Source organism: Phoca vitulina, unplaced genomic scaffold (assembly GCF_004348235.1).
Source record: "Phoca vitulina isolate PV1807 unplaced genomic scaffold, GSC_HSeal_1.0 scaffold83, whole genome shotgun sequence".
NCBI lineage: Eukaryota > Metazoa > Chordata > Mammalia > Carnivora > Phocidae > Phoca > Phoca vitulina.
Genome location: NW_022589786.1, coordinates 3931307 through 3955308, shown reverse-complemented (window position 1 = coordinate 3955308; position 24002 = coordinate 3931307). Strand labels below are relative to the sequence as shown.

General features: G+C 52.6%; 2 protein-coding genes across 3 annotated transcripts in view; one reads left to right on the top strand and one right to left on the bottom strand.

Moving 5' to 3' along the window:
• Window positions 1-4408, top strand: part of TNIP1 (TNFAIP3 interacting protein 1) — a 43962-nt gene extending 39554 nt beyond the window's left edge. Inside the window, exons 15-18 of one of the 2 annotated variants that reach the window (XM_032395274.1) lie at window positions 353-418; window positions 730-921; window positions 1763-1849; window positions 3361-4408. In XM_032395274.1, coding sequence (XP_032251165.1) covers window positions 353-418; window positions 730-921; window positions 1763-1816 — 312 coding nt within the window. In that variant the 3' untranslated portion in view covers window positions 1817-1849; window positions 3361-4408. Of the gene's footprint in view, window positions 1-352; window positions 419-729; window positions 922-1758; window positions 1850-3360 lie in introns of both variants that reach the window. The other variant, XM_032395273.1, reaches the window with a different exon arrangement.
• Window positions 4409-4646: 238 nt separating this feature from the next.
• GPX3 (glutathione peroxidase 3) lies at window positions 4647-13314 on the bottom strand. The gene is made up of 5 exons (XM_032395275.1): window positions 13109-13314; window positions 8204-8357; window positions 6891-7008; window positions 6324-6423; window positions 4647-5720 (listed from the first exon to the last, which is right to left on the bottom strand). The coding sequence occupies exons 1-5, from the start codon at window positions 13193-13195 to the stop codon at window positions 5499-5501; spliced, it is 681 nt and encodes a 226-aa protein (XP_032251166.1). The 5' UTR covers window positions 13196-13314; the 3' UTR covers window positions 4647-5498.
• Between the last annotated feature and the right edge of the window lie 10688 nt (window positions 13315-24002).

The window sequence follows — 24002 nt, the reverse complement described above, 5'->3', positions numbered from 1 at the left end:
TTCTTCCAGCTCCGCTACCAGATTTCTGCGTACCTCCGCAAGTCCCTTCCCCTCTCTGACCTCTGACTCCCACCCCCGCAGTCAGAGCCCCCCACTCTCTCACCGAGTGGAACTAAAGGGTGTTAATAGGGATGCACAGCAATAGGAGGCTCGTGTGAGCCCTCCTGACCTGTGTTCGGACCCCCCACGGTGAGCAGTGCTCTGCCCCCTGGGGCCTTCCCTCCCCGGGCTGGGCCAGGCGGGCCGCCCAGAGTGCCGGCCCCGGGCGTCAGTGCGTCAGGCCGGCCTGGGTGCAGGCCTGGCCGGGAAGCACCTGTGCCAGCAGTCTTCTCTCCCTCCCTCCTTCTCTCAGCTAAAAGCGTTCAAAGATGAGGAGAAGACAAAAGAAGCCCTCAAACAGCAGAAGAGGAAAGCAAAGGTGAGGAGGTTTGAGGGAGGAAGCAGCACTCACCTCATCTTACTCATTCAGGGAGCTGCCGTCTGAGGGGAGAGGCAGTGTCTGCTCAGCCGCCCAGCTCATTACGGAGGTGATGCAGGTCGAGCATTTCCAACAGTGCTTGGTACAGAGTAGGCGCTCGGGACACATGCGCTGTCATCGGTGGGTAGCCATCTGTGCCCATCGACCAGCCTTCAGAGAACTAAGATACCAAGTAGAGAAAGGGAGAGGAGACGGGTGTCACTGGGGATGGCCTGTCACAGGCCAGAGCCCGATGTCAACATCTCTTGCAGGCCTCGGCCGAGCGCTACCACATGGAGCCCCCCCCAGAGCACGTGTGCGGGGCCTACCAGTATGCCTACACGGCCATGCCAGCCCTGGTGCCACACCACGGCTTTGAGGACTGGTCCCAGATCCGCTACCCCCCGCCCCCCATGGCCATGGAGCACCCACCCCCGCTCCCAAACTCACGCCTCTTCCATCTGGTGAGTCTGTGTCCCCCCTTCAGTCCAGAACACACGGAGTGGCCAGCCCACGCACTTTGCGGAGGGCGAGGCCAAGTGAGGGGGTCTGAGGCTGCACCCTTGGCTCTTGGCTGAACAGCACTGTGGTGTGCAGGCAGATGTCCAGAGCCAGGCAGGACCGTCCAGCCCAAAGCCGCTCAGGGTCTCTGGTGTAGGACGGGAAAGGCTCAGAGGGAGGCCAGGAAGGAGGGCTCCCTCCAACCAAGCGGGCCACGGGGATCAGAGTTTGGGTTTGACTTTTTCTTAGAACTTGCACTTGTAACCAGGTACCAGGCCCTCACCATGCATTCCCTCCTTTGCTTTCCTTCTCTTTTCCCCTTTTCCAGTTTCCCTTGCATTCCTGTTCCCTCCCTTCTCTTCTTTCTTTCCTTTTATTTGCAAAGAGCTCCTGCCACCTGTCCCGTCCTCTCCATCTGCTTTGGTGTCCCCACTCCCACCTGGACAGTGGCAGGGCCTCCTGCCTGGCCTCTCCCAGCTTCTTCTGCTCTGCCCAGTCCTTACACACATCTTCTTGGCAATCTACACTGGAGTGGAATGCGGGGCTTAGGAGAAGGGCTCTGGGGTCATAGAGACCTAGAACCGAAGCTTGGCCACCTTCTTAGCTAGATGACCTTCAGCAAGTTTCTTAACCCCTCTGAGCCTCAGTTTCCTTACCTGTAAAATGGGGATGGCCCCCTGGGTTGTCGTAAGGATTCAGTTGTCCTGGATTAGCACGTGCTCAGTGCCGTGCTGGCGTGGTGGCCACTACTCTAACTTTTGAGTGTGATTATTGACTACTAAGCACCACTTTCGTTGCAGCCAGAATACACCTGGCGGCCACCCTTTGGAGGCATGCGCAATCAGAGCTCCCAAGTGATGGACTCGCCCACAGCCAGGCCTGTGGAACCAGGTGAGCGTGGTCTAGTCCTGGGTCTTGTCTTCCCCTTGGGGAGATAACGTCTTACCTGCCAGGAACGCCCCAGTCTGGGGATGATGTCACCACCTTCTGCTCTTGGTGGAAGGGAGACCTCACGTTCCAAAACAGTGTTGAGAGGATGGGGAGGTGACTGCGGAGGGAGGGGGTTGAAGTCATTCATTCATTTATCTGAGTGTGGTGTCCAAATGCCAGGTGCTCTGCTGGGTGCCAGGGAAGCCACGTGAGTACAAACAGATAATGGTTCCTGCCCTTGCGGAGCTTACTGCCTAGTGAGGGAGGAAGAAATGAGTAAAATGCACACACAAAGTCACACAGACGGGCCTTTGATTGCACTTAGGTGCCGTGAAGGAAGGAGAGCAGGTTTCTATGAGAGCAGATAGCAGGGTGGCCTGACCTGGGCCGAGGGGCAGTGATGTTGGAGTCGGGACCCTCAGAGTGCATGGCATTAACCAGGTGAAGGGGGGACAATGGAGGATGTTCTTGCAGAGAAATGACAAATATAAAGGCCCTGGTGGGAGGGAGGGGAGAAGGGAAGCCAACTGGAGGATCGAGAGAAGGCCAGAGAAGACTGGAGAAGCCGAGGACAAGGTGGGGAAGGAGAGCTGGGCGAGGCAAGGTCAGGAAGGTAGGTGAGTCCAGGCTGAACAGGGACCTGCAGATGATGGACAGGGGGGCTGGTCTTTATCCTAGCGACGATGTGCTCCCCTTGGACATGTTTAAAGCAGAGTGGCGTGACAGATCAGATATGCATTTTGAAAAGCTCCATCCGGTCATGGTGCCGGCCAGCAGCAGCTGAGGACCGGAGGTTGGTTCACAGGTCACAGGAGGACTCCGGGGCCCCAGTGACTGCCTTTGCTTTCTGCGGGGCTCTGCAGGGCTCTGCAGGGCCGAAGGCACTCCCTTGCCTCCTGGGGGGGAGCAGGGGAGCCGAGTCCTTCTCAGCACAAACAGGTGTTTTCCACGGGTTGTGGCCGTGCCGGGAGGGAGAGGGCCCCTCACAGAAGGGATGCAAGCAGGGGCTGCAGCAGGACGTGGAGGCAGTGCGGGTGGGAGGAGGCACCGGGCTGCTCAGCTGTTTTCTCATGGCTCCTGGCAGAGCCCTAGAGGTTGTGTGGAGCCCCTGGGATGTTGCTGGGATGAGGGGCGAATGGGCAGGGCTCTCCCCACCCCGAGAACTGCTCCGCCTCTGGGATCTGGAGCCAGACGGGCTAAGCCCAAACGCTTCCTAGATCTGGAACTTTAGGCAAATTCTTAAAAATCTCTCTGTGTCCTTATTCCCTCCTCCATAAAGGGAAAATAATCTGCCTGCTTCAAAGGGCAGGGCAAGGATTGAATGACAGATGGACCTAAGGTCCTAGCCCAGGGCGTGGTGCTCGGCAGCACTCAACTCTGGGATTTCCATGGTTACTTGCTGGTTTCTGTAGGCCTTTGAAACCTCCTGTACCCCATCATTTTTAAAGTCCTCAATGTTTTTCTTTATTTAGAGTCTACGAAAAATGACCGTGAGGGGCCTCAGTGAGACCGGATTATGTCACTCGGCTCCACCTTCGTCTTACAGAGCCACCTGATCTGATTGCTGAAAAACTAGAGGCCATGTTCTCTGTGTGGCCAGAGCCTTGGTTGGACGGGAGGCTGATGGGCCACTGGGTTGTGCCCCAGCCCGAACTAAACTGTTTCCGGACTGGAGAGGCTCCACCCGGAAGGCTTCCATTTGGCCCCTCCTTTGGGGTGCCCAGGAGAAACTCACTACCTTGCAGCCAAGTGGCGAGAGGCCTCATCCGACTTTGACCTGCCATGCTTTGTGGAATCACTGGGGAACCTCAGTCTCAAGAGTGGGGTGCAGTGGAGACCCCTTCCTTTCGAAACTTCCCTGGAAGTGGTTCCAGCCCCTCGGTGGAACATGTCCCATTCACGTGTGTGTTTAATTTTTGCTTCAAGCTCTATGGTAGCTGGACCCGCCCCGTGCCCAAGCCTTCCCCTCTGAGGAGCTGCGGGAAGAGCGGGTTTGCTCCCAGAAGCAGGAGAGAATGACAGGCGTCCTGTTGCAGGGCCACTTCCACCCACGGCAGCCTTGCCAGCACCATGGCAGCCTGGGATAAAGGCCCCGCCAGCCACATGTGCTGAGGGGCCCACCGTGAAGCTGGAGGCTTGGGGTGCCAGAGGCCCAGATCAAGGCGGCTGGCTGTCCCTGGGCAGCTGTTTGCACGAATCTTGGACATAAATCCAAGTTGAAGATCAGTGTTCTATTTGTGTTCTTTTATGCCCTGGCTAGCGTTCCCCTCCCAGTGAGTGAGAGTGCTGCTTTCTGTGTCCCATTCCCCCTAGTCCCCTGAGAGCATCACCAGGGCTCTGGGCAGATAGCCCCGGGCCTCTGCTCTGAGCCTCTCCAAAGGTGAGGCACCCAGGGCCAGTGGAAGGAGTCTGGGCCGAGAGTCAGGGGACCTGGGTTTCAATTCCAGTCCTGCCCCTCACACGTCAGGGGGCAGTGGGCAAGGCCGGCCCTTCAGTGAGGCTGTTTCCTCACCTGTCACATGGACTACCTCGTCTCAGCCCTGGCTGCCTGGAGAATTGTGGGAGGGAGTGAGCGTGGATGGGAACTGGTTTTGTCAACTCCAAATGCCAAGTTAGAGAAGCAGAGTGGGTCTAGGTAGAAACCAAACAGCAGGGGCCCAAAGCATTCCCTCCATTTCTTTTTTCTTCCTCCAATTCCCCCCGCTCCCCCCCCCAACCGAGGGTGGCCCCATGGAGGAAGCACCACAGTAGGCTCAGCTGTTGCAGAAAGGCCTTTACTGTGCAGACGGGGGGTGGGGGGAGTCTAATGCCAGGGACCAGGGTGAGGGGAGAGGGCACATCCTCCAGAAAAGCAGGGGCGGCATCCCTGCCCAAGGGCCTCAGCCTGAATGCACTAAGGGCTGGCCCTTCAGACAGGCTCAGGGGAGGTCCGCCCATAAGGGCTTCGGGCCCCTCCTTCATGGAGATGCCATTCCTGACCCGGGGAACGTGGCCCTTGCTCTCACATCTGTCTTGGCTGCTCTCAGGGAGCACTATGGGGTGGGGTAGGGGGCTTGGGAGGGCCCTTCAGGAAGGAGAGGGGCTGCATGGTGGAGAGTAGGGAGACTGGGCAGTGTGGTAGACCCAGAAACTTCTGGGCCCTTCAGTGGTGGTATTTGGAGGCAATGGGAGATGCTGGCCCTGAAGTCGAGGTGTAGGTCAGAACAGAACAGTTGGATCGAGAGCTGGTTTTACCGTGGGCTCAGCTGAAAGTGAATGGTTAGCGTCAGAATTGGAGAGAAAGGGGAGGTATTTTCTCGCACTCTCTGCAGCACACAGCTGTGCGTACGCATATGGTACGCGTTGCCCGTATTCCTGCAGGTGGACACAGGTGGCTGTTCACTCGCGCGCACACGTGGTCACACGCGCCTGTGGGCATGCGTGCAGACACCCACGTGCACGGCAGTACAGACACAATCGCACGCACATGTTTGCGTCAGGCCGGGGCCTTGTGGAATAGCGAGGGGTCTATGGTGGGAGTGTGGTGTGGTTGGAGAAATGGATTCCTTCCTGAACGGAGCCCCTCCCCAGCCCCCGCACGGGGAACACGGGGTGGGGGGGCAGGTCTGATTTACTTCCCCTTGACCGCCAGAGCCGCCTGCTGCCGCATGTAGGCCAGGATGTCCATCTTGACGGTGTTGACCGTGGTCCGGTGGTACCAGCGCATGATGGGTACACCATCCGGCCCCACCAGGAACTTCTCAAAGTTCCAGCGGATGTCATGGACCTTCATGGGCTCCCAGAAGAGGCGGCCAGGTGAGCCCAGGAGCTCCGAGGTGGGAGGGCAGGAGTTCTGCAGCGGGGAGAAGAGCGTCAACCCTGCTCTGGGCCCTTCCCACCCTCCCTCTCCAGGCCTTCCGGGGTGGAGGTAGGAGAAGCCTGGCACTGAGCAAAGAGCACCAGTTTTTGAGTTGAAAATGGAATCCCAGGGGCGCCTGGGTGGCTCAGTCGTTAAGCGTCTGCCTTCGGCTCAGGTCATGATCCCAGGGTGCTGGGATCAAGCCCCGCATCGGGCTCCCTGCTCTGCGGGAAGCCTGCTTCTCCCTCTCCCGCTCCCCCTGCTTGTGTTCCCTCTCTCGCTGTGTCTCTCTCTGTCAAATGAATTAAAAAAAAAAAAAAGAAAAAGAAAATGGAATCCCAGGACTGGCTTTGGCTCTAGCAGGTTGTCCCTTCTGGGGCCCTGCTTGGGCCTTATCTATAAAATGGGCTGTTGAGATCCTAGAGTCTGCCAAGCCTTATGGTTGGAATGCGAGATGCCAGGAAATCCCCCCAGGGGCCCAGAAGTGCGGCGGGTGGCACGGGCCTTGTGTCCGCGTGGGCTGGAGCCAGGAGTGACTGCAGCTCTGTCCAGAACCAGGGTCAGCTGGGCTGGGCACAGGGGCGGCTGTGCTCTCACCTTCAGGAACGTGTAGAACTTCTGCTCTTTCTCCCCGTTCACGTCGCCTTTCTCAAAGAGTTGGAAATTGGGGACGAAGCCCCCGCCCGGTCGGACATACCTACAAGGAATGTTCTTATGTGGGTCCCAAGGAGATGGGGCCTAGGGCTCAGAGATGACAAGAAGGGACTGAACAGGGAGGGGGCGCTGGGAATCTGGATTTTATTCCTCACCAGGCAGTGGGAGCTGATGAGTATTGAATGGGCATAGGCATAGTGTGGGTGTGCAAGCTTCTTTTTCTGGTTTGGTACCTTCTCAGTAACCCTGTCCCCTGCCTGCACTCTCCCCACCCACGCCCTCCCCCCGCCATCCCATCATGCACGCACACACAGTCATCCCTGTGTCCAACCCCTCTTCCGTTCATGCCAGTGAACGGGGTTCCTGGAAGGGGAGCGTAGTTCTTGGTGGCTAAGTACCCATCATAAGTAGGGGCCAATGCAAGAGAGGCCTGGCACCTCGGCTGGGGCACAGGGGCGTTGTGCTTTCTCAGAGGAGCTTTCTCAGGACACCAAGCAAGCAAGCACTCACTTGAGGCTGGGTAGGATTTCCGAGTTCTCTCCTGGCTCCTGTTTTCCGAATTGGTTGCAGGGGAAGCCCAGAATGACCAGGCCAAATGGTTCAAGCTCTTCCTGTAGTGCATTCAGTTCTGGGCCAGGGAGAAGGAGAGCAGAGATGAAGGTAGACTATCAAGGACCCCTGCCTCGTCCACACCACTCTACCTGCTCACCCACTGTGAGCTGAAATCACCGAGGCCTGACAGGGGAAGGGCCTTGGCCAAGATTGCCCAGGGATTGTGACAATGCTGGGATACAAGCCCCATTCTCCTGACCAATCTGGTTGGGTTGGAGGTCTGGGAGGAAAGAGAGCAGTACCCTTTCTCAAATCAGGAGTCAGTCAGCTGCCCGCTGCCACTGGGCCAGTAGGCTGAGGGCTCCTTCAGGACTCTCAGGATTGAGTTTCTTCGAGCAAGAGCCATACATCCCTGGGCAGAAGGCAGAGGACTTCCCGGCAGTTTGGGAATCGAAGGGAGGCCCTGGCCCAGCTCCCCAGTTCCGTCAGTGCCAGCAACCAGCCCATCTCTTGCACAAACACACTCTGCTCTATTCCAAGGGCTGGACAGAAGCATTCTAGACAAGAGTACCCAGTGCCCACTGGGCCGTCCGGCCCACCATCATTCCACTTCCAGGAATTTGCCTGAGACTGCCGGGCAGACATTCAGGGTCAGGTTGCCCTTGCTTCCCCCCAACCCTGCCAGCAGACTGTGCCAGCCCCCCGACATTTTCCTGTGGGTGCGGTCAGATGCCTCTGGCCTGCCTGTCCCCTCTGGCTAGCTCCTCTGCCCTGGCTCGGCAGAGGGGAGTGAGGATACCAGGATCACGAAACCTGGGTGAAACACCTGGGATTGCCACTGACACACGTACTCGGGGCCTCGGTCTAACTGCCTGGTTTCCAGATGGGGGCCAACAGAAGCACTAGGGCAGATGGGGCTGAAGGCAGATGGGAAAATCTCAGCAGGATAAAGCTACCATTTCTTACTCCACTGGAAGAACACTCCAGGCACAGAACCAATCTCCTCCATCCCTCTGCTTTCAGGGCAGTTGGGGTGCCCAGGGATGAAGGTCACTGGGAATCTTCTAGAACATAATCTGAAGGCAATCAGACCTCAGGCTTATATAGTCATCTTCACGGAAATATTGAAGACAATAGAATTGGGATACAGGGCTTGGAATCTCATGATCACGGTCACCCCTTCCCACTTGCACCAAAAAAGCTCCTGTGATTAAAATGTGCCCAACTGGCAGAAACAGCCCTACAGCAGGGGAGCGGGGCTGGGCTCTTACCAATGTACTGGCCTGTCAGGCCTCAGTAGCTGGCCACGTTGACAAAGAGGATATATTTGCCAGCGTACTGCTTGAAGGGGACGTACTCCTGCCCGTCGATGGTGAGGGCGCCGTACTCATAGATGGTGCCGCTCACGTCAGTGTGGCAGTCCGTCTGGAACAGAGGAAGACCAGCACCAGGGAGCAGTGAGAGTCGGAAGGGAACCTGGGCATCTCCATTTTCGGGATCATGAAAGATACCAACAGGGAGAGTGACTTGCCCAAGACCACTCCGAGAACCGGAACTGGACCAGAACCAAGGTCTACTTCCTTGTGCAAGGGAATGCTTATGAAAGCACTTAATCTGCTGATGAGTGTGCGGAACCCTGCCGTACTGCTTACTGTGACCATTACTTCGCCTCCCGTGCTCGCATGGAAACGTTTGCCAGGCCCGGAGAGAGACCGTGCCGGGACAGGCGGTTGCCTCATCGGAGGCGCTGCTGGAGGCTCCTGGGGCGGCCGTCGCAACCAGCCAGGCAGGTGACAATGTGGGCCTGAATGACAGCATTGTGGAGGAGGAACTGAACAGAAAGGAGGAAGGGGCCGTGTGGAGAGGGGTGATTCAGATCTGGAGGACTGGAAAGCTGAGGCTGTTGCTATAAAACAGGGAAGCAGGAGGAACCAGGAAGGGGAGAGGCCTGCCAGAAGGATTCGGTGTGGCGGCAAGGGGAAAGCAACAGGGCCTCGCCCATGGGACACGTTCTCTGTAAGCGTGCAGCTGGGATGACCGGTATGGCTTCCTCCGTGCCCGGCTGCTGCCCCCAGTCAAATCTAGAACAAGTATCGGACGACGGACTCAGGTGGGGGACCTGGATTCCACGTCCAGCTCTGCCACTAACTCCCTGTGTGGTCGGGGGCTAGCCCTCTCTCTTCTCTGGGCCTCAGTTTCCTCTTTTCTAAGATGAGAACCTTGAGCTGGATCAGCTACGCTCAACCATGATGGCTCCCAGCGTCGCCAGCAGTGGGGGAGGAGGAATGGACCACTGCCAACCAGCAGGGCATTGCATCCCACTCCACTCGACGCCCACCCCAGCTCTGGTACAGGCCATGAAAAGCCGGGTCTACTCTTGAAAGGGTGTCTTGGCACCCATCACGCAGTCAGCAGCGGCGCTGGTCATGACGGGAAAGGAAGATGATTGCCAGCATTGTATCAGGTCATCTCTGGCTGTGATGGAGGAGGAGAGAGGTGCCAAGACAATAAGCAAATGAAGTGCAAACTAGCCTTATAGATCAGGAGAGACAGAGACAGGTGGTGGGAGTTAGAGAAGCAAATCCACACCCTCTCCTCCCCATCAGTCCTGGAAGGCTCGCTGTTGAGGTGAGGTACCTGGGCCCAGCTGGGTGAAGGGAGTCATCTGGCTGGCGGGGTGTGGCCCCAGGAGGGTGTAGAAAAGCCATCTCAGTCTGGAAGATGTCGTAGGCCTGCTGAGCCAGGCCTTGTCGCAGGCCTCCTACAAGCCATTCCCAGAGAGCTGCAAGCTGTCTTCTTGGCTTCAGTGCTAACTCCCTGTTTTCCGTGAGACTGGCATTCCACGCCCCGTGACTTCTGGTGGGTGCTGGAGGCAGGTCCAAACCTTAATTCCTCTAGCCCCTGTGCCTCCCTGGCCCCAGCTGGGTCCGTTCCCCCACAGAATACAACCAGAGCCCAACAAACCCAGCCCTGCTGGCCGCAGAGGTCCAGCAGCCGGAAGGCAAGGCCTCCCGGCTCACCCCTCCACCCTGATCCAAAGACAGATTCTGGGAAATGAAGAGAACAAAAGCCAAGAGGAGGTCGAAATAACAGAAGCTTGTAAACAACAGGACGATCCACTTCTGGGCACAGCTTCGGGATGGGGGTGGGGCGAGGGGAATCTCCTCTCACTAGGCTTTTTAGTCTTTGCTGGCTCTGTGGCCCTGGCGAGTGAGTCACTTTTACTCTCTGAGCCTCAGTAGGCTGACAGGCGAGGATAATGCCACCTGCCTCCCCAAATGGCTGTAAGAATCTATGTGCAAATCAAAACAGTCTTGAAACCCTCTTGGAGAGAAATCCCCACATCAGGAGATAGTGATTATTCTGCCTACAGCTAGAGTGAAAAGCCCTGAGTTTCCTCCGTGATTGTGAAGAAGCTTTGATGGTCCCCAGCCAGTGTAGAGAAGATGCTGCTGCAAGGTGTCTCCGGGAGAAGGGATGAGGACAGAGCCTCCAAGCTGTCTACCGGGGCCACTGAGACCAGGGTTGTGGGTTCAGACGGATGGGGGTCAGAGGGTGGCCCATGGTGGTGGAAGCCATGGCCTAGATCAGGACTGAGGCTTAGGTGAGCTGTGAGCTGTCCTTAGGTGAGCTGTGGGCCCCCTTCCCTCCTCTGGGGCCCATGAACGCCAGAGACCCTGCACCTTAAACAGGGAGGCCAGAGGAGGCGGCAGGTGGGGGACTGAGGTGGGGGGTGGGCAGTGCAGGTGCCCCCGTCCTGCCACGGCTGGGCAATATGGCAGAGTGCTGCTGGCTTGGCCTTGGAGGGGGTCTCAGCCAGAACCCTGGCTGGCTTGGACTTCTGCGCTTGGACCTTTCTCCTCTCCCATCTACCACTGCCATAAGTGTGGGGTGGTGAAAGGAGCCTGGGCCTGGGGGCGGGAGACCTGAGTTCTGGGCCTGGCTGGGACTCTGACTCTGTGTGACCACTCCCTTCCCTTCTGTGGGGCTCTGGCTGCTCGCCTGTCAGATGGGCTCAGAGTCAGTGTTGTCTTAAGGGCTCTTCAGCTCTGTCAGCCTGCGCTTCCATGATTCTCTCTGCCTCGTTTAGTCACCTAGAAACCAGCGGTTACTAGGATCCCGTGCACGTCAGCTGTTGTTACCCTCTCCAGCTTCTGCAGGTCCTTCTGCACAGCAAGAACAGGGAGCCTGAGTAGCTTGAAGCTGGACTGCAGAGGGGACACAGCAAGGGAAGGAGGATTTCCTTCATTATCCCGCTCCTCCCTTTGAGCTGGGAGGAGGCAGACATCCTTCCAAGACTGTCCCCTATTGCCCATCCCATTCCTCACATGCCCCACCATCCTACCCTTGGCCCTGGGAGTTGGAGGTAAGGTAGATGGTTGAGTCTTAGAATTCGGAGCTATGACATCTCCACTCTAAGGGCCTGGGAGCAGAGATGGACATGCCCAGACTGTCGTTAGGAAGCAAGTCCTAACCGGCTGCATCTGATAGGATCATACCTCACCCTAAGACTTTTCTAGACCATACCCATCCTGTTCTCTTTGAATCCACCTATTCCTCCCCCAGAGTCCTGCAAAGAAAACACAGCTATGATGAGTTATTCATGAGGTCCACATTCTTCCCTCCAGCCTTCTCGAGTCAGGGCCCAATCTTCTATGGCTTTCCCCAAACTGAGAGTCAAGGGCTGACTCCATGGTGCTGGCCTGCCTACGCCTACCTCTACCCCACATCACAATCTTGAAACTCAGTCCCATCCCTAACCTGGAAAATGCCTTTTGAGCTGGGGATAATGAACAGGGCTGGATACAAAGGGGAAGTGGGGGACGAAATGCCTTCATAGCCATCCAGTTTCTAGGATTACTCCAAAAAGAAACAGACTGAATAGGATTTAGCTGAGGACAGGACAGGATGGGGGGTTAGAAACATGCAGAAGGAACCCTGTGCATGGAATGGGCTAATTGAACAGTAGATAGAACTTTGGAAATAGAATTGGACTCCTAAGATCTTAAAATAAAGACCCAGAAGATTTTAGAAAGAAGCTCAAAGCTTCTCTTGAGCTTACACAAGCATGTGGGGTGTGTGTGTGTGTGTGTGTGTTGGGAGGGTGGAAACAAATCTCTCTCTTTGGGTCTATACCTAAGCCTGGCTTCTGCCTCCCACCCTGGGTGAGAAGAGCGGTCTACTGGGCCCACTTTTGCAGGTGCTATCCTAGGAGATAAGCGTGCTGGGTCACCCCACTCTTGGCTTCAGCATCCCCACTCTAGCTAAGGGTCACACACACTGCTGGGGGGTAGAGGAAGGCTCAGGAAAATTCTGCCTTTCCTATTGAGCTGGCAGTCCCCAACCTTCTCCGACTACCAGGTTTGCTCAGGCTGCTGTGGGCAGTGGGTGGTGGGTAGTGAGGCTGCCGCAGACAGACCTTCACAGAGCAGCCTGTGGATTTTGCAGTTTCTCCAAGCATTCGCTCTGAAACCATCAGCTTCATTGTGCCCCTCCCCCACCCTCCCCACTCCACCCCGCCCCCCACAGATGGACAAATGGAGGCCAGAAAGAATTGAGGGTCTAGCCAGGGTCCTGGGGGTTGTGCACTGCCAATCCAGAGTGCTTCTTGTCACAGATCGCTGCCTCTTCTACCAACGCCCTGGAATCCAAGTGGGCATATCTACCTGCGTTAATTCCTGGGCTAGAAGAGGCCTCGTCGCAATTCTTCCAGACGGGGACCACCCAGCTCCTTCCCTTTCTCCTTGCCTGTCAATCTCCCCGGGGAACCTCCGCAGCCAACCCAGACGCCGAGTCTCTAGCCTTTCTCTGTGCCCCCACCCCCTTCAGGCCCTCCTGGAGGGGAGTAGCTGGGGACAGTCTTGGCATGCACGTAGCAAGGCGACACTGAGGTAGCCCTGGGGCAGACGGGGTCAACTCGGCGAGAGTGACCCTCCTCCCTATTCATTCTGCCCACCCAGGGCACCCAGATCTCCTATAGATGAAACTGCGAAGACACGGGCGCGCCGGGTGGGGGTCCCGGAGGCGGAGAGGGAGGTACCGGAGTTAAGGGTCAGCGCACGAGGTGTTGGCTCTCCTGGAGGGGAGTCCGGGAAGAGAGGTGCCTCGCCACCGACAGATGGACACCTGGGGGCTCTGTTCATCCCGCCGGGCCCCCACCCCCGAGGCTCACTCACCTTCGACTTCTCCTGCCCCCGGCCCGGCGGGACGAAGCCAGCCAGGAGCAGTGAGAGAAGGCAGGACGCCCGCAGCAGCCGGGCCATGGCGGGCAGGGGGCGCGTCTGCGGTCTGAGCCCGGGCCAGCGCCGTCTGAGGTGTCCGATGCTCTCAGCCACCTTTCAAGCCCTCAGCGATGACCAATCCGCGGCCGGGCCGGAGCCCCTGCAGCCAATCGCAGGGCGCCTGGCATTTCAGGGGCGGGCACAACTTACCCTCCTTCTCCTCCCTGGGCTCCGGGCGACAGTGACATAAGCAAGTCTGGGCAGAAATGGGAGCCGGTCCTTGTCAACCCATGAGGCTGCCCCCTCTTCTTTGGGCTCTAAAGTGCAAGAGGAGGCAGGCACTACGTCCTCCAGCACAGCCAAGGGACAGGGCTTTAAAATATCACTGAAGAACTGATGGAAGCCTCAATCCTAGGAAACATTTCTTACTCCTAGGTTTTGAAACACCCCGTGGTGCTCCCTCTTTCCTCCTTCCTCCATTCCAGTCGAAGGAATGTTGAGGATTAAAAATGACAGCAAGATCTGAAGTGAGACTGCTAGGAACATTTGCTCCATGCAGGTTTAGCAAGTAAGAAGCAAAGAGTGGAGGCACCTGGGTGGCTCAGTCGTTGAGCATGGGACTCTTGTTTTGGGCTCAGGTGATGATCTACCGTAGTGGGAGGAAGCCCCACATCAGGCTCCATGCTTGGGGAGGAGTATGCTTTGGATTCTCGCTCTCTCTCTGTCTGCTGCTCCCCCTGTGTACCATCTCTCTCTCTAAAATAAATAAAATCCTTTCCCCCCCCCCCTTTTTAAAAAAGCAGCAAAGAGTGGATGCCACAGATTTTGAATGCAGCCCCCTCCTGGAAAGAACACTGGGATACCTCAGCCGATTTGGGAGCAGAAAATACATTTGCTCACTGTGTAGTCTTTTCTTTTTTTTTTTTTAAGATTTTAATTTATTTGACAGAGAGACAGTGAGAGAGGGAACACAAGCAGGGGGAGTGGGAGAGGGAGAAGCAGGCTTCCCGAGAAGCAGGGAGCCCGACGTGGGGCTCGATCCTAGGACCCCAGGATCATGACCTGAACCGAAGGCAGATGCTTAACGACTGAGCCACCCAGGCGCCCCGCTTGCTGTGTCGTCTTGAATGTGTTGCTTTCCCCCTCTGGGCCTTGGTTTCCCCAACTGTGTAATGATGGGATTAGCTGATGACCTCCTGATGCCCTTCTCGTTCTGGCTAGCTTCTAAAATAAGTGAGAGACCTAGAACAGAAGTTCCTTGAGAGTAGGGACCATAATCACCACCTGGCCCAGGGCCTAGAGCACAGGTGCTAAATATTTGTTGCATTAATCAACCAAAGAATTCATTTCTCTGCTCAGAGATACTGTTGATGAGGTAGGCAACTCTAGGTCTGGGCTATCTTGGTATGATCCTGTTCATAGATAGGGGAATGTGTTGGGACCAGTGCTTCCCAAATCTGCCCGACTACCAGAGTCACCTGGGAAGCTTCTAGTCGATTCCCAGACCCCACTCCAGAATCACTGTATTAGAATCTCTGGGGGCAGAGGCTGAGAATCTGCCTTCAGACATGTTCCAAAGGTGGTTCTGAGGCAGGCAATCCTGTCTTCTGGCAGAGAAGTGCCTTGAGATAGCATGCCTTTCCTCTGACTGCCGATATTGTCCCCGTGGGAATTTGGAAGTTCTGTCTCAAGTCCCACATCTCCATAAAGCCTTTCTTCAAACCACAGCCTGTTGAAAGGAAGGCAACCTTGAAGTCCAGAAAGTCTTTAAGTGAGTTAAAGCGCAGAAGCGTTTGAACAGCAGCTGACACAGAGCATGTGCTCAATAAATGTTATTCAACCGCTTCATTTCCCTGAGGCCTAGAGACGAAGAACAATCTGCCCAAGTTCCCACAGTAAATCGGTGGCAGAGCAGGGACCAGAATGAAGATCTCTAGACTCCAGTCTCAGGCAGTCTTCCCTTTGTTCTGTTGTCTTTTGAAGGTCGTATTTACCCAAAGATACGAATGTCTGTACACCGATCAGTGTGTCAGAAATCCATTGTTCAGTATCCTCAGTAGGCATCTAGTGACCCTCCAGATATGTGCCTGGCACCATGTAAACACCATGAGAGACGTCAGAGAGTTTTCTGGAAGTTGCAATCTCCGTCCTCAAGGTGTGTCCCACAGAGCCAGGAGTAGGAGGAGGCCAGTGGCCACCTAGGGTCTTGCAAGTGCTCAACTGGCAGCCGAGAGTGAGAGCCTCCTTCAATTTTGCACCCTATGTGCCTGACTTGCCTCATCCTAGTCCCAGCCCTGGTGTTCAGTTTCTTTGGGGGAAATAAGAAGGAGTCAGAAGCCTGAGGCTTGCTGTGGGGCCACACACAAGTTACTTTCATTCTCTGGGCTTCAACTGGTCCAACTCTTAATCAAGAGTCTTTGGCAGTCTCTCGGTGATGGTCTCTGCGGCTCTACAGTTCCAGAAGGGTCTAAGGAAAGCATGTCTACAAGAAACTCATGAGTACTGGCTTCATGGACAGGGTGGGGGGACCGCTGGGGGTTGGGGGAACATGGCGGGCACTGCGGACTGCCTGCACGCTACTTTCAAGAGGGCTGAGCCTTTGCACCAAGAACATGAAGACAAACATGGAAATAGTATGCCCCAGTCTTTTCACTGCCCACCTTATGAGCTCATTTAGTTGATTTGTTCCCAGAACCGTATGTTTTGAAAGATGTTATTCTCCACCAGGCTGTTTCCTCTTGGCCTCAGGTTGAAGTCCAAATTCCTTAGTGCTTTAGACAATGTCCTCAAAGTCCAGCCACACTCCTCTCATTCTCTCTAGCCCAGCTGTACTGGGCCTTTTTCTCGTTTTTCCAACATACCTAATTCTCTCTTATCTCCAGGTTTTGTCTCGGCTGTTCCCTCCGCCTGGAGCACTCCACATTCTCTCCCTAACTGGTTCACTTCCACCATGTTTCAGGTCTCCACTTCTGTTCAGGTCCCCTTGCTTTAGTATTGTTCCTAGAATATTTGATACTTTCTATATCAACCCTTTGTTGTCCTTTATCATCATTTCTTTTTTACTTTCTACACCAAGTCACAAGGTCCACAAAGGCTTCATTCCCAAAACTTTGCACAGGGCTTAATACATAGTAGATGCTCAGTAAATATTAAATAAATGTCAAATAAAACACTATTTAGCATCTAGAATAAGCAGAGCTTCAGGTCAGCACGTGCTAACAATTTGAGCCCACAAAACTGGTCGGATTCTAGCAGCTAGGAAGATCTGAGACATGTGAGTGATGCGAAGTGAGCTTATCACAGGAGAGTAAATGATTTGCATTGGGTTTCAGGAAAGGAAGGGTAGAGACAGATGCTTCCAGTCCGAGAATGTGCTCTACAGAGTCCCAGACAAGTGGGCACCCAGTGCCTCTTCACCATTTTTTTTGGAGACATACACAGGGAGCTTACTACTTACCTGTTTGGTGGGTAGGTAGGGACTACAGATGACTTAAAGAAGGTTTTTTAAAAAAGTGCTGATGCTCTGTGTCTTTGAGGAAGACAGAACATGAGCTAATAAACAAGAAGGGCTGTAAAAAGCCAGAACAATGGAAGCCAGCCTTATCACTGCTGAGTAGGCACTGGACTTGACGATGGGGTCAGCCAGCCCAACTGATGGGTCGAGATGGGGGCAACAGAGGGGAGGCCCAGCCCCCATCACCTCAGTGCCAATTTCAAACAGTAGCCCTGTTTTGCAATCAAGAAGAGATTGCAGAACCCAGGTATGGCCTGTTGCTGCTGGTTTTCTGACTAATTGGCCGACCCAATCTGAGAGTCAGCCAGGAGGCAGGGAGTCCGTCAAGAGGAGACATAGCTAGAGCCTTGACTTTTGAAACTAGGGCCTTTCAAACTCGGGGCCTTAGTTTCCTCATCTATGGAATGAGGAGTTGGACAAGTTGATCTCAAGGACAAAACTGTTGGACAGTAAGAGTAACCGCCAGCATTCACCCAACATCCTACATGTCCCAGGTATTGTTTTAGATTTATTAACTTTTTGAAAAATCCCTGCAACCTCATGAAGTAGCTAACATTATCATCCCCATTTTGCAGATAAAGAAACTGATACATAGAGAGGTTAAGTAATTTTGTTTAAGGTCATGCAGTTGGTAGATGGTAGAACCAGAATTCTGACCCAGATGTTCTGTCTCCAGAGCCCTTGCCGTTAATCTCTCAGCCTGTGTTGTCTAACATGGCAGCTACGAGGCAGGTGTGGCTAGTGAGCGCTTGGAACGTGGCTAGTCCACGTTGAGATGTGCCACCAGTATAAGATACACATGGGTTTTTGAAGACTTCATATGAAAAAAAAAGAATGTAAAATATCCCAATAAATATTTATATCATTACATGTTGAAATGTTCATATTTTATATATTGGGTTAAAGAAAACATATTTTTTTAAAAAGACTATTTATTTACTTTAGAGCTAGAGAGAAAGAGAGAGAGAGGGAGAGAGAGAGAGAGCCTGTGAGTGGTGGGAGGAGCAGAGGGAGAGGGACAAGCAGACTCCGCGCTGAGCGCAGAGTCCAATGTGGGGATTGATCCACGACCCTGAGATCATGACCCAAGCCAAAATCAAGAGTCAGATGCTAAACCGAATGAGCCACCCAGGCACCCTGAAAAAATATATATATTTTTTTAAAGATTTTATTTATTTGACAGAGAGAGTGAGAGAGAGAGAGAGCACAAGCAGGGGGAGCAGCAGGGGGAGAGGGAGAAGCAGGCTTCCCGTTGAGCAAGGAGCCCAATGTGGGGCTCAATCCCAGGACCCTGGGATCATGACCTGAGCAGAAGGCAGACACTTAACTGACTGAGCCACCCAGGGACCCCCTGAAAATATATTCTTGAAGTTAATTTCACTTCTTTTTACATTTTAAAATGTGACTGCTAGAAAACTTTAAATTACATAGGCAACTGATGTTATATTTCTACTGGACAGCACTAGTTTAAGCTATATAATCTTAAGAGATTGGTAAAGGATTATGGTTGCCTGTGAAATCTTGGCTTATCACCTGTCTGAGGTCCCCAAGACCATTTCTAGGTTCAGTGATTCACAAGGACTCATAGATCTCAGCATATAGTCATACTTACGCTATGACTTATTATAGTGAAAGCTCACAAAGCAAAATCAGCAAAGGGAAAAGATGCATGGGACAAGGTCTGGAGGAAACCAGGAACAAGCTTCTAAGAGTCCTCTCCCAGTTGAGTTACACAGGATGTGCTTAATTCCTCTAGCAACGAACTGTGACAACACATGTAAAATGTTATCTGCCAGGAAGGCTCATCAGAGACTCAATGCCCAGGGCTTTTCCTGGGGGCTAGCCATGTAGGCATCCGCTGTTTTGCATGTACCAAAGTTCCAGACTCCCAGGAGGAGAGCAGGTGTTCAGCATAAACCACATTGTTTGTATCAACAGTTTGGGCACAGTGACCCACTCTTACCAATTCTGGGAATGGTGGAAATTCTCCTGAAACTGAAGTTCCCAAAGCCAACCAAGGGCCAACTGTGCAAGCAGATCTTTCTAAGCAGAGCAGTCCTGCTATGTTTACTCTTTTCTGCAGATCTCCCAATTAAACTTGACCAGGACCTGGCCTGGCAAATTTGACCAGGTTTGTTGAGTTTACCTGACATGAAGTGAATGGCTCCCATTTGCTCCAAAGCCTGTTTAGTGGGAGGGAGACTTATAAAAAGGGGAAGAGCCCCTCTTAGAGACTATCTCATTCAACCCTCTCATCTGAGAGGTTGAATGATTTAAGGTCCCACAGCAAATACAAGCATCTATAAGGGTGACACCTAGGCTAAATGCAGCTGCAGGCTTTCAGCCAAAATGCCCCTTCCATTCTCTTGGATGCCCTTATATGTTGCTAGAACCCCAAACTCTTTTTCCCATTTCTTAGTAGTAGGGAGTCCTACCTATGTCTCTGCTGGCCTCACCCCACCCACCTCTATCCTTTCTAGGTTATTGTTGGGCTGGGAGAAACTCTAGTGCTGGAAGAGCAGTAGTAACCCTCATAAATAATCACTTACCAGTGAACAACCCACATCCTACTTCCTGTGGGTTAACTAACAATGCACAAAACCAATAAGGATTGGAAGGAACTGGTAAACTCCAGAGCAGAACAAGATGGGGTAAGTAGCTTATCCCTGCCCCTCCCCCACTGGCTTCTCCCAACATGACCACAGCTAACAAATGGCCAGGTCAGGTCCATATCATTCCTACCCCTTCCCCAACTCAGAAGGTTCATGTCAAGGGGGCTTGTGAAGTCTACTTGAGAAGGTTTTGGAGTGACAGTCTGGAGTCCTGGTCCTTTCTCAGTAGGTGCCATAGACTAGTCCCTTCTCTCTGATCCTTGCAGTCCCTCCAATTCAGAAATGAGGAAATTAGAATTCTGGGGTTTTGTCCATCCTGGTCAGTCTAAGAGGGTGCAGCTTCTCATGAACCGAACCCAGGGAGGAGTCCATGAGGACAAATGGGGTGGTGCCTAGCAGAATCTGGGCTGGGTTACAGGGCGAGGGGGTACTGTGGGTAAATCATATGGTCTCCTCCTTCATGGCTTTTGTCTCTCTCAAATGGCTATTTTGATTTGAAATGCTAGGACACGGGTAGTTCAGAGTCTGCATATTACCATGCCCATGGACATCCCCCACAAGGTGAAGAGGTTGGGCCGAAGTCTCTAGGGCCCTAACCTTATTCAGACATACTCTAACACTATCTGCGTGGGTAACTTCAGCCAAAGCAGATTCACCCCTCTGGGGCATGACCCTCCCCTGGGAGGTGTTAAATGGGGTCAACGCCTTCTGCCCTGCTTGCTCAGTAAGCCTTTTAGAGGGCTCTGACAGAGTGTTGGAGCCGAAGGACACTAGAACATGAACTTCAACAAGAACTGAGGAGGTTTTTTTCCTTTCCAATTCATTCTTTCTCTCTCGAGCCATGCCTTGTCGGTGCCTTTTCCTCATATTACTGAACTCTTAAACTTACTAAACCAAGTATTCCATAAGCACATTAGTAAACAACAGGTGTCTATTAAGCACTTACCAGGTGCTATGCACTGTCCCAACTGCTGAGGATTCAGGGACTCAGAGTGAATAAGGAGTGATTCCTGCCCTCAAGAGGCTCACAGTTGGGGAGGGAGGTGACCATAAGCCGGCTGTGCAGGGTGATGGATACTCTCACAGGGGAAAGTGGCAATACAGAGTGAGAAACCGAACTCAGGTCGGTGGCTGCAGGGCTGACTTCCAGGTAGAAGTAACTAGTAATCTGGGAAGGAGTAGGAGGACTCCTTCACGGTGAGTGAGACACAGGAGAGAGTGTTTGGAGCCGGGAGCCGAAGGAACCACTGGCTCAAAGGCTGACTGGCCTCTTCCAGCTTTGATACTCTGTGTTCTTCATGGCTAAAGCAGAGAGCTCAAGGTGAAAAGTGAGGAGAGGTAAGGCTGGAGAGGTAAACAAAGGCAGATGGAGATGGGCTTTGATGACCCTGGACTCTATCCTGAGGACAGCAGACAGAAGCAGCCTCCTTCCCCACATCACTTTGTTTTGTTACTCTTTTATTACTTTTCACAATTTTAAGTGATCTCATTCATTTATTTATCTACCTATCTAAGTAAGGTCTATCCCGTTCTCCCAACTCCAACGTAAACAACATGGGCGGGGACCAGGATTAGGGAGAAGGGATGGGGTGGAGGGGGAGAAGGGAAAGGCAAACATGTTTTAAATACCCATTGTGTGTGCTAAACACAGTGCTAGGCACCTTCTCCGATATTCTTTGAGGAGAGCCCCGTTATTACCCCCATTTTACAAGGGAGGAAACGGAGACTCTGAGGGATGAATTACCTGCCCAAAGTTATTAAATGTGTCTAATGTGGAAATGGATCTTCTCTCCATTATGGAAGAAGGGTGACAGAAGGGGATAGGAGAAGAGAAAGGAAAGAGGAGGAGAGCCATGGCAGGGAGAAAGAAGAAGGGAGTAAGGTGTGGGGGCCCTGGCGCTCTGCCAGGCAAGGGCAATGGGCCCAGAGTTGTCCTTGCATCCCAGAAGGCTGACGGGGGATGTTTATGAGAAATCTCAACATTCAGAAGGAGCATGACCTCCCAGCCTGCCTGTTCCTGCCTCGTGACTGCTCCTGGCTATAAACAGCCTGTTTACTAACTCCAGAAAACTGGCTCCTCTACCACTTAGCTTTATCTCCTGGGATGGACGGGCTTGGAGAGCACGGGGTGCCTGGCCAAGAGTGTCCAGACTGGCAGAAGCGGCTGCTGGAAACTCAATGATCCTTAAAGAGGTGGGTCAAAAGAAGCCACAGAGAGCACACATTCTGTCTACATCCACCCCCTTGCAGAATTGTCCAAGGCTGCATCGTGGGTTAATGGGCCCGAAAAACCCTTGACCCGATGGCTGCCACTTCAAGGGAATTAAAGTTTGACTCATCTCATTATTTTTCCTAATGACCACCATCATTAGAGCACTAATGGTGAAAACAAATGAAATGGTGGTTATAAAGGCACTTGGCAAACTGAACCCCCCTGAGCACTTGAGAATTTATTTCCAGTCCAGTCCCTCATGCCTCTCCAATTACCACTGTCCCTACTTAATCCCTTAGGACAAACTAACACAAGGAGACACACACAAACACACACACACACACACTCACCCACCACATGCTTACCACCACACACCAGGTCTCAGCTGTGAAATGAGGGTCATTATTATTTTTTTAAGATTTTATTTATTTTTGAGAGAGAAATAGAACGAGAACGAGCGGGGGGGGGAGGGGCAGAGGGAGAAGCAGACTCCCCGCTGAGCAGGGAGCCCAATGTGGGACTCAATCCCTGGACTCTGGGATCATGACCTGAGCCGAAGGCAGATGCTGAACCCACTGAGCCACGCAGGCATCCCAGAAATGAGGGTTATAATAGTACCAACTAGGTTGTTGGCAGGATTAAATGAGATACTTGTATGAAGTTTAGCACCATGCATGGCACCTCCATGTGCTCAATCAGTGTTAGCTACATCCATGCCAGGTGTCCCTTGAGAAATTCCATTAAAAACCTCCCATGGCAAGTGACCTGGAACAGGAATATTTTTGAATGGGGGACAAGAGACATGGCAGGTATTTACTGGGTTTTCATAGTCTGAAAGACTGGAATGAGAACACCAAGAACCCTGTGGAATTTCTGGGAAAGGAGGGTATGTCCAAACACAAGAACTGGATGAAATGTCTTAGGACATTTACAAGTCAGAAAGAACAGAAAAACACCAGCTTGTTCCAAGGCAAGTGGTAGGACATGGTGACCTTTCAAGGACACAGGAGCTTGGCTATAATTGAAAGCTGTTGAAAACTAGCTAAGCTCACAGGGCTCATCCTGCTGGTTGTCGCTACAGAGTTGGTGAGTGTAGAGGATCCCCCTCCCCCCGCCCCCTTGCACTTCCAGAAACTTCTCCCAGTGTTCCCATTAATATTGACTTACCTTGAGTCTTGGAATATGTCCCTGTCTCTTCCATTCTCTCTTATTCTCATTGGACCTATAGATTTAATAGTTTGAGAATTTTCATTCACATAATATACGATTACATTCCTCTTGTAAAATCAAAACTTGATAACTAAGGCAAAAATCCCATTCCACCCCTTCTGCTTTCCATTTTTGTCACAACTCTTCTCCTCTAGCATAGTTAGCAGTCTGTTTATCCTTCTGGAATTTTTCTCTGTGCACCCACACCCATCACTTAAAATACGTACGTGACAGCATTTTTTTGTTTGTTTGTTTGGCATTTTTCTCCTTTATTTTTTTCATGGCACATTATTATTGTGCTACAATTTGCCTTCCTCGTCCACTGTGTGTTTTAGAAATCTGTCCATGTGAGCATTTTAAATCTACTGAATTATTAACCCCTACACAATGTGGACATTTTATGGTTTATTTGCTCACTCCTCCCCTCATGCATCCTTTCGCTGTGACAGCCAATGCTGCCTGAACATCCTTCACACATCTTGTCACAGGTGATTTTGTTTCTCTACGACAGAAATCTGGCAGTGGAATTACAAGTTATCAGGGTATGAATGTCCCCTGCTGAATCTTAAGTATAAATTCTCCCTAGCCAGTTCCTGGGGCAATTTCTTGTGATTCCCAGGTACCATATCTAAAGCACAAGCTTCCTACTTCCAGCTCCTCAGTGAGCATCTCCACCCAGAGCTCCCTCAGGCCCCTCAATCTCACATAAGAAAAGTGACGTCATCTCCTTTTCCCTCCCCGCAGCCTCTCCTCTGGAATACACATCCACATTCTCCGTTACCCAAACCTGGAACTTTAATCATAGCTTTCCCTTCTCTCTCCCCAACATCTCATGATATGTCAAATCCTATGGATTTTCCCTACCTAGTCTCCTTGTCCCCTTATGCAATGCAATAACTTCATCTTGATAAAGCACAGGTCATGTCATTCTCTTTGGTTGGTTCCCCCGATTACAAAATCCACTAGGATCTCCTTGGCTTGCTATTCCCAGACTTCTCCAATCTGGTTCAGTCTTCTTCTAGTTTTGATCTCCTCAGATTCCTCTTCTTTCACCCTCCAGGCACATTGATCACCTTGCATTTGCAAACGTACTGGTATTTCTTGACTCCAAGACTTTGTTTCCATGTTTCATCTCCTAAAAGTCTCTTTCTGAGCTCTGCCTGTTGAAGGTCTACCATCCCTATTAGGTCCTATCAACTGACTTGAAGGATGTGGATTCTAGCATTCTTCTACAAGTAGCCAATTTCTTAACTCTCTGACCATTAATTTTCTTTCCTGTAAAAAGGATATAACACCTTCCAG